Source organism: Polyodon spathula, chromosome 22 (genome assembly GCF_017654505.1).
Source record: "Polyodon spathula isolate WHYD16114869_AA chromosome 22, ASM1765450v1, whole genome shotgun sequence".
Classification (NCBI taxonomy): domain Eukaryota; kingdom Metazoa; phylum Chordata; class Actinopteri; order Acipenseriformes; family Polyodontidae; genus Polyodon; species Polyodon spathula.
Window position 1 is genome coordinate 3,131,988 of NC_054555.1, and position 10,705 is coordinate 3,142,692.

General features: G+C 37.2%; 1 protein-coding gene across 2 annotated transcripts in view; it reads right to left on the reverse strand.

Annotated features, from left to right (window-relative positions):
* LOC121297391 (proton-coupled amino acid transporter 1-like) overlaps nt 1-9,576 on the reverse strand; it is a 31,072-nt gene extending 21,496 nt beyond the window's left edge. Inside the window, exons 1-7 of one of the 2 annotated variants that reach the window (XM_041223698.1) lie at nt 9,450-9,576; nt 6,902-6,973; nt 6,546-6,672; nt 3,463-3,553; nt 2,329-2,417; nt 1,392-1,487; nt 897-981 (exon numbers count right to left, since the gene is read on the reverse strand). In XM_041223698.1, the coding sequence (XP_041079632.1) occupies nt 897-981; nt 1,392-1,487; nt 2,329-2,417; nt 3,463-3,553; nt 6,546-6,667 (483 nt within the window). In that variant the 5' untranslated portion in view covers nt 6,668-6,672; nt 6,902-6,973; nt 9,450-9,576. Of the gene's footprint in view, nt 1-896; nt 982-1,391; nt 1,488-2,328; nt 2,418-3,462; nt 3,554-6,545; nt 6,673-6,901; nt 6,974-9,071; nt 9,168-9,449 lie in introns of those variants that run through there. The other variant, XM_041223699.1, reaches the window with a different exon arrangement.
* Between the last annotated feature and the right edge of the window lie 1,129 nt (nt 9,577-10,705).

Below are 10,705 nucleotides of genomic sequence, written 5' to 3' on the forward strand. Positions count from 1 at the left end.
CTAACAAGCTTTGCGGTTCATTTGTCAATTCCACTTTCAAATAACAAAACAATTCTAATAATTAAGACACAGGTTTCAGCTCATCGCTGTTCTAAAACCAACTAGTATTTAATAAACAAACACATATGGGTTGTCATTCAAATAACTGAAATAATAAGGTTAGTAGAAGACATATTAAGGGTGAGGCCCCTGTATAGATCATAAATAAATCCAGAGTCCTTTTTTTAACAAACTACGATGGAAGCTCAGTAGGCCGAGAGCATTGCTGACAGGAACTGTACTCAACCTGACTGGAAGGACTGTGTTAATCAAAAACACAGCAGCAGAGGCCAAGGTGTGAAACAGCAAACTGTGCAAGCTCATGCTACAGGTGTGTCTTACTGATGGCATTCAGAACTGCTTTCATACCGAATGTGTGCTCGTGCATAGCTGTGTGAAAGAAAACAAAGGCGATATATAGCCTTTTCATTTCACACCCATCATTGTGAAGACCGTCGGAATATTTTCAGTTTAAGGATTGTCAAAGTTTTCTCAAGAAAGTGGAGCAGAGGAAATTCTCTTATGGATGTGCAGTTATAGAAAGGAATTGCTGAGATTTACATTGAAGAACACAGAATGTGTGGATATACTGTACTTTCTTAAAGGAAAAACCACCAATCAAAATTATAAATTGAAGAAGAAACAAAACAGTCTATGAACACCTTTATTAAATGCTTATTCTGTAGTTTATTTCTGGTTTGATAACATAATCAGTGAGGTTTACCTTTCTGAAAGAGGTGAGCTACTTGGAGTAAAGAGCTTTGAGACTCTAGACCCATGTGTAAGGAAGTCCATTTAAAAAATAAAATAATAAAAACAACAACATGTGTGTATAGAGGAGGAAAAAATAATCTTACCTGTTTGATATTGTCAGAGAGAAAGACGAAATACACACAGCAAAAGCCCAACTGAGTGACCATCAAAAAGGCATTAACCACTCGCCTGGAGAAAGAAAAAGGGTAGAAGATGAACAATACATGACGGCATCGTTCAGAAGTGTTCATTGTGGTTTTTGCTGTGCGTTTGTTTTATATGGGGTACAACTGGATGTTGCACAGAAACATTTTAAAGGTGAAAGAAAGCAAGCCAAAGCAAGAACGTCTTGCACAGCGCTACGCGGGTTATAAAGATTACAAAGTCCTCCGCATACACATTTCTCTCATGTATTCTTTTTTTCTTTCTTTTTACACAAAATTCTTTGTAACAGCCTTTCACCCAAACAGGTTCTTAATAGCTGCTTTTGAAGTCTGAAGTAAAGGTAAGTGATTACTTGTTTGTGTTGTTTTGAATAGCTGTTCATGTTCTGCCATAACTCCTGCATACACCCCACCTCCTTCCATCCCATATCTTACCTTCCCCAGATTGCATGTCTTTGCAACCAGGGTACTGGCCCCACCTCCAAGCCATACTGCATACAATTACCATAGTCCAGGAAAGGCTTTCTCATCCTAATATAAAAAGAAGAAGAAAAATGAAGAGGAAGAATTTGAAAAAGAAGAAGGAAGACGATGATGTAGAAAGGGGGGAAAAGAAATAAGGGAAATTATTTTTTTTATTTTTACAAAAAATAAAAAATAATGATAGATAGATAGATAGATAGATAGATAGATAGATAGATAGATAGATATTGTCAAAAACAGTTCAACAGATATGCTCTGGAAAGTCTGGTAGAAAGTTCCATGCGTTACTTGAAAAGCTGTAATAATTTATTTATTTAATGTTGATAAAAGGGTGACATCTAGTGGAAGCAATAAATACTGTACATTAAACAACTGAAAGGCTTTCTCCAAAAATAAATAAATAAATAAATAAATAAATAAGCAAGCAAGCAAAAGACCTTTGTACTAAAACAACCTGCCGATGTCTTGGTATTGCATGGCCTACATCACAGAATACTGTATAGAAGAGGCATCACACTACTGATTCAGTCTAAACGTATGAATAGTATCCTGGACAACATTCTGCAAGAATAAAGAACCATATTCAGAAGCTGAGATCAAATGTTGGAGTTTTGCATTTGGAAATAGAATATAAATGTGTAAGATTAATAGATTTGAATTGTGTAAAGATGTAAAACTTTTGCACAACTGGAGATGCTGGGGGATATACTGTAGTATACTGTAATATATACATATATAATAATATAATATACTGTAGCCAGCCAGCACAGAACTGCACAGTGCAGAAAAAACACTGTAAATGAAGAACAGCGGCCAATCGGAGAACAGGAACAGAAAGACATGTGCAGCATCTGTGCCTGTGGGCAGCAGCAGAAACACAAGCACTCACCTGCCACTGAGATAATGAGAACATTTCACCAGAATGTCCATGCAGTGAACTGCAATGCCACCCATTACGAGCAGACTTATAGGCCCCAACTACAAAAAAAAAAAAAAAAAAAAAAAAAAATTACAATTGCAACAAAGCAGTGCTTTAAAGGGTTTTCTTTTTAAGCTGCAGAGTGATACAATGGTGTGGGGTTTTGATATCTGCAGCTCTCCTTATTGTAGAATCTGACCTGTGGGAAACCTGACAGGCAGGACTGCAGGACTTGGTACTAAGAACAAAGGTTTTACCTAAATGTGTGAATTGGACAAACATGTATCAATGTTCTTTTTTGGGAAAAATTGAAAACAGGCGATTAAGTCAGGGGTGTCCAATCACGGTCCTGGAGGGCATTCCATTCCAGGGTTACTTCAGGGCATGCGTGGAGTTTTAATTGGTTCAAGTAAACAATTTAGGACAGGTTGGAACAAAGACAAGGAGTGGTAGGGCTGCCTTTGGACTTACCTGGTTTAAGTACTCTGTAACACTGACCTGGGGGTCAATCCTCGAATATGATTTTACCTCTATGAATGGTTTAGTCAGTGAGATGCAGAGCATGAAGCAGAAGGGAAGAATAACGTTGGCATTGTGCGGCATGCTTTGCACGGCTGCAGATAATTCCATGTGGTATTTATTAATTGTGTCAGATTGATTTGTATATGGAATTGCACAGTCTGTGTGAGGAACCACCCTGGTCTGACCAGGGTATACTGCCTATCTTCCTCTGAATGTTCTGGTGGAGGGCTAAAGTCTATGCTCTGAGGAACGCTTTGCAAACATATACTTTTTGTTGCCAAATATTCATGGGACTACAGAATACATGTGCACAAATAAGAAATCCACCTTCAAAAAAGAAATCCACCTTCAAATGCAAGCATGTTAAAGATGAAAGGTAGCTTGGGCATACCAAATAAAAATGGAACAATCGTATAGACTTCTTAGTCTAATTTGACAGGTCATAGTTTTTTGTATATGGCAGCATCAGCCACCCAACCACTTCCACAATGAGGGGAGACGGCATTGAAAAGGGGCCCCAGTCCTGATAGGGTTTTGAAACGGGATCAGCGCCACACAGCGCCACTGCCACAGATCTCTTACCACAAGCCCTGCATTCTTCACAGCCAGAGGAAGTCCCAGCAGTCCTGTGCCAATGTTGCCTTTCAGCAAGTGGATCAGGGTTTGAATGAAACTGAAATGAAAATCAGGTGATCAGCACTGACAATGTACAAGCAACAGCAACCCTCTCTGACCGTCTGCATTTCCTACCAATGCATTAAGCAGATAACTTCTTGTAATAAATGTCCATGAGACGCATTTTAATTTGGTCATGTGCCTATCAAGATGTAGTATTTCTAGGTAATAGTTTAAAGGTAACCAAAGTTGGATCTTCCACTCCAGGTTTTTGTTCCAACCCTGTTCTAAATTATTTAATTAAACCTCCAACCAGACCTTGAAGCAGTTAATTATCTCATTTCACCTGTTAAACACAGAGTGGAATGGCCCTCCAGGAACGTGACTGGACAACCCTGATTCAGAATTTAAATATTTAAAAGTTGTTCAAGTGTTTAACATTTAGAATTTTTGCCTCAAAGTTTAAGCACTTTCAAACATACACATGTATTGTTTATATGGTGGGAGGTTTACAGTGCAAGGTTACATATTCATATTTATTTAAAGTAACAGCAATCTTCTCATGGTGTTTTTTTTTGACTGGATACAAAAGTCCACACAATTTGAAATGTTGAAACGTGTTCAATCCTGAAGTAGAAACATTTAAGGAATTGAACTGAATCCAACATCCCTATTTCTAGGTGACCTAATCAAGTATCAGTAAGCTGTATAGAGAACACCGGCTGGGATAACTTCATGTAAAACATCTAATTCAGTGAGTCAGCTTTTAATAGCTCAGCTACTCAGGTGTCAGGAGCCCTATAACCTACATGAATAATAAGTGGAGAAATGTCCTGACACAAACGCTAAAGATTTGAGTATACAGCTTACCCAACTAACCATAAGCTAGAACTCAAGAAAAAAAAGTAGGTCACCATGACCTACTTTTTGATAACTTGCATTTTTTTGCATTACACAATAGAACACACACACACACATACATATATATATATATATATATATATATATATATATATATATATATATATATATATATATATATATATATATATATATATATATATATATATATATATATGATTCTATTCTAGCTTTAGTATGCTACTGCACTAGTCAAATACAGGATCGGCTTTTCAAGCCAGTTATCAGACAAATATGAGTGTTCAAGATACAGCTAAACTATCCAGATACAATTTAATAACCAATGCAATTTGGCACAGCACTGTTGCAAGCTGTGAAAGGGTAGTGTCATGACCCAGGCTTGTTACCCTCAGGAAGCAGACTCAGAAACAGGAGCTGTGCAGTATAAGCGCAAGAGCATGAATTTATTAACAAAAACAAAAGTGGTTCAACCAACAAAACAAATATACAAACAAAAAGAAACATACAACCACTATTCCAGTGCTTTAACTGTGAGCACACCCTGCTACTCACAGCTAACAAAGGATTTCTCCTGCTTTCATACCATGTGGTTGAGACCTGGTTGATGCTCAGTCATTCAGTCAAGACCCAGTCTCATTCCACTGGTGTATTCTGCAGGGATGGAATTAACCCCATCCCTGCCAAACAAAATCAACACACCCTACAGTATTTACCTGTGCAGACTTCCACCCTGCCACACAAGTAATCACACAGCCCTGCAAAGATAATTCAGTTCTGTTCCACAAGTGTGCACTGTAATCCCGCAGACGCTTTGCTATTATTTTTCTGAAAGTCTCGTCACGTAATCCAGTACATAAAGCTATAATTAAATAACAATGACAAACAGCAGGACAAGCCCCACAAAAACCAGCTGCCTGCACAATGCTACACTGAGAAACAGAATTGCAAAAATGTTTATCACAAGGAACCTTTCTGAACAACATTTCACCACCAAGATCCTTGATTGAGCATTGATTTTGCAATTACTAAATACAACACATCCTTGAACAGGCAGGCTCAAATGTCTTAAAATGTATTTATTTTTTTTTATTTTTTTTTAGAAACGTGTTGGCCTAGTTTGTTGCTCAAGAAATTCTAAACAATAAAATAAAATAAAAAAGTGAGAAACTCACTTTGGTCCACAAGTTCAATAGTATTATTCAAGCCTAATATTTTGACTTCAAATTACTTCAATGATTAATCTATTCAATGGCACTGAGATAAAATCAATTCATTTACCTCTTCATAACTGACAATTTCAAAAAATAATATAAAAAAATCTAGACAGTACCTACAGGAATTGCTTTTCTTTTCCGTCTGCATCCTGCCTCGTTGTTTCCAATCTTAATATGGCTTCAAAGTCTCAATCTACCTGATAAAATATTGCCAACCCTCTATTGGACTAGGAAGGTTGAATTCACCTGTAACCCTTTCTTAACCAAAATGTACATGCATTAGAAATTAGCACGAATCTATGACTACCTAATGTTATTTTCAGTAAAATAATCCAAGATTAGTGCTGATCAGAATCTATGAAACCAGCTGTGCAAGAATGAAATCACTGAAGCTCTAACTTGACGTTCAAGCCAGTCAATGAATGACAATCCAGATCTGATGTCACTTTTTCCCTTCTCATTATAAAACATGTAAAACACAGTGGAGCAGATAGACACTGTGGAAACACACCCTCTAAGCTCAGATGGCACACTTGGTTAGTGCATTAGCAATGCATGTTCCTATTTGGGGAAATGGTTGTTTACTCTGTTGCGTCGTTGTTTGTTCTATGTTCGCTCCTGGTTTCGGTAAAAAGCATTTCTGACTTTACACAGTTCAGGTCAGAGGCTAAATGAATAAATGAAAACAATATTGCTGTTTGTTGATTTGGGCTTACAGATCTCTCTACACCACAAAACTACCAGCTTTATTTTATGCACAAATGTGAACTCGATACAAAAGAAGCAAAAAAACAAACAGATCTACAGGGGAAAGAGGCCGCCATTAATAAGAGCTCTGGCTCACAGCTGGATATAAAATTCCTTATTTTTTTCTCACTGAACTGCAGCATGTGGATACGGTGAACCAGCCTAAATCAGAACCCTTTCTCTTCCATGCTCTAGCAACCTCCTTACGTTGTTCCCGTCTTCTCTCCCAGCCTTGTATACTCATCCTGGGGTTCTTCAGGACCTGGAGACCGGTCCGGGGTGAGACAGGTCTCCTCCGTAGGGCTGTTCACTCGGCTGCTATTAGACATTGTGACTGAAAGAAAGAAAGAAAGGAGAAACACATTTACACTTTGTGAACGTACTGACTACACAATGATCGTTACATACTTAGTACCAGGGATTCCAGTGCATCATAGGGTGTACATGCTAAAGCCAAAATGATTTCATTATAATAAAGCAAAAGTTATCACATTTTTAATGGTCAGACTCAACTGCTACGTGTAATAAAAAGAGATTACAGGTAATATTGTCTGAAGGCTTACTTAGTCTAGAAGGCTTCTCTCACTCAGTGTCTTCAGCAGTCCTATACAAGCTCCCACATAGAGTAAATGAGTCTGTAACAGGCAGAAGTCAGAAAATATTTCCATTTCCATTCGGTATGATATGCAGAGCACCAAACATTTAACAGTGTGTAGAAGAAATTGTCATGCTCTTGATTCAATAAGGAACAAACAATAGAATACATTGAACCTGCACTCCTTCAACAATCTATACTATGTCAAACAGACATTTCCATCTCAGAATTCATGATGCAGTGTTCCAGGTTACAGCCCCTAGCACTGCAAGACCTGCTAAATCAACGCATATTGAGACTTTCAGTGATCACGACCTTGTGCCTACATAAATGTAATAGGGATGTTCAGAAAACACAAACACAACGGTGCTGTGTGCTTATGTAAAATCCTGTTCAAAGAAGCACAAGTACAGTGTACAGAAAACAGTGTACAGTGGTCAGTTTTATAATACAGTGATCTCTTATAGGAGGGTCATAGTTAGGACTGAAGTCATTGTATCTTGCTCTTAACTGTAATTCTTGATATTTATTTTTTGTATACAACTGTAAGTCGCCTGGGTAAAGGTGTCTAATAAGAAATAATAATAATAATAATAATAATAATAATAATAATAATAATAATAATAATAATAATAATAATAATAATGCATGTAATAGGAAAGACCATGCAGGCACTGAACAATAATCTTCAGACTCCGACATCATTTCTGGTCTGAGTTATGTCATCCACACTCACAGCCTTTTTCTCGTCGTCTGCGACCTGAAATCGCGTTGGGTCGGAGTGAAGCTGCACTGCTTTTATAGTATTAATCTGCGACAGAGGTATGAATATTGCAACATACGCACTAATGACTTTGTATTTATTTTCTTTTTATTTGTTCATTATTATGCAGTACCCTAATGGTACAGTATGTTCTCTATACTGATCAGCAGTTCTCCTGTAACTAAGCAAGGATCATGTCTTGCACCACAGATGTGATTAAATACAGAGAACTATGGCAACCTGACGACCCATGTAATCTACACCTCTAAATTAACCTTCCTTTGAACTTTTGTGCAAATTAGAAAAGCTCCCTTTTTGTTCCTTTATCCAGAGGTAATTGTGCATTACAGATTGCAAAACAATTAGAGTGCAATAATCTCGGTTACTTTATCTTGCTGTAATAAGCAAAAGGTACACATCATAAGAGAAAAGAGCTCTACCAGTGCGATTATTAGAGTTTCTTTTAGGAATTAATCACTGACTCATAGTCTACAGTATTAAGAGCCTTACAGTACACTCATAAATCCATGTACTGTAAATCTTATATTTTCTAATAAATGTAAGAAATCGTGTAAAAATTCCAATATTAAAAAGGAATAAACATCACTAAAGCGACTTTTGCGTATAAAGTACTGGTACTGTAGTTTGAATTTCATTCAATGGGATCAGGTGACATCCTGGGAATCGCATGATTTTAAAACATATTTCTGCCCACAAACTTGCCACATAACCACATTCCACTCAATGTGCAGATTGAGTAACTCTTGTAGCGCTCAGTGTATTACTTAAAAGGTCATAAACAAACCTAGTTTTAAAAAAAAAAAAAAGTACAAACTTTTTTCTTCAGCAAACAAGCACTGCATTCAAATACAGTACATGCATATATTATTTAAATGACTAAAATATGCAGCTGCTCACAGCTGTGCTTGGATTAAAAATCTGGTAATCTGCATTGTCCAGCCTCTCGTTGGCACCACACGGGCTCACAAATCCATAGCTTTGGTGCGTGTAGAAATTGTCATAATGATAAGGAACAAGGCGCTACAGTAGACCGAATGCGGTTCGGAATGCAGATGAATTGACTGATAATTACACCTGTAACACAAGCAAAGTATCGATAAATACGCAGCAAATGATAATGGGTTTTTACATATCACAGGACTGCATAGTTTAATTTACTGTAAATTAATCTTTCTAGTATACAGTATTGGCTTAAATTAAATACAACGTTTTATACAAGACAGTAGTAGCAGCTTTTTAGGTTTGTTTTATTTGCGTATGTATATTTATAAATAACATCCAGGTAGGTTAAATACATTTTGTTTTGTTTTGTTGTTAAATCCAACATTTATTCGGACAATAGAAACGCACTTACCCACAATGCACCGCGTGCTCCTACTGGCGGTACTAGTGCATGTGAGCACTGAAAATGAACGGTGTTTGTGATTGCAGAAATAAACCACGCATGTTCAAATAGCAATGTCTCCCAACACACTAATACAAACTGTGACATGCGCTTGTCTTAGTGGTGTATCCGTGCATCAAATACCCAAACCACAGCATGCCGACACAATGAGTAACCACTCTGCCTTGTGTGTAGGTTTTACAGCATAAATTATCATGCCAGTTACACAGCCAGTGGCAACTCGAACCACCGTCATTCTGCTTATGTATTTTCCCTGATGCTCTGTAGCCAGGTCGAACATGTTAAAATGTGTGCTTTGAGCACTTAAAAAAAAAAACAGACAATTACCTATTTCTTCTTTCTGACAGCTTTTGTTACACCATATTATTGCTGTCTAAATGTCCACGGCGGATCTGTGGTGTCAACACAGTCTGAAGATGCGCTGACAGAGAGCAACGCTTCCTATAGATCACACGATCTCCACCCCAATGTTGCTCTTTAGTGCTTCCGTCACAAACACTTCCTTGGATATTGTTGCTACGCGGTTCTAAACAATATGGCGCTCTCATAGTAATAGGCATACTTTTTTTTTTTTTAAACCTCTTTCAAATCAGGGGATTAACAATCATTCGTGTATGATGGCACACTTAGGGTCTTGAAAACCAAAAAAAAAAAATGTTTCAAACTTACGGTGTCGAGGCAAGTTTCTCGCTAAATTCACGCTCGGATTGTATTCTAATTCATTTGTAAAGTATATATAGATTATTTAAAATGCATTTTTAAACAAGAATACTAGTAGTTGATAATATTGAGTAAAAACTAGGTCGAGTACACAAATTGTGGTGTTTATTTTTTTATTAGTAGCCTATCTTTCCGACAGTTTCGTACAAACCGGCATGTCTTGGCATTTAGGGACCAGCAATCGACTAACGAAACTGCAGCTTTGTCTTTGTCAGAAGGTTTCTGAACTGCGGTTGCAGTCTGCAGCAGAGCACTGGAACATGCTGTTTACTCTTTTTTGATTTGTATTTTAAAATGACATCTTACAGTTCAATTTACTGAGGTGTCTTTTGCCACTGATTCATCATTTTGTGGTTCACCTGACCAGGACGCGTTTCGAGGATGACCCGTTTGCTTATATCACAGTGCCCCTGGCGGAAGTAAAGGGGACTTGGACAGAACCACGAATCCTTTTGATATTTTAACATTTTTGGTTCAGAAATGAAATATTTTTCACTAAAAATAAATTGTAAAAACTAGAAAATACCCGTAGTGTAAAAAGTGGAGTATTTCTTCAGCACAGAAGGATGTCATTAGACAAGTTACTTCAAATGGCTTCATCTTGAATTACAAGTTTTGACCCAGCAATCTGTTTTTATTAGTTAAAGTCTCCACACAATGTCACTTTGTAATAACATACTCACTGGCCATATTACAACAAATACACGTATGTATTTAAAACATATAAAAAAAAAATAAAGTAAATGTGATACAGTGCCAAATATATTTTCTATTAGATTCAACCATTCGATTCCTAACGACACCCAGTGGCGAAATAGTGCAGTGCAACCATTATCTGGAGGCGAGTCAGAGTAACGCGAGAG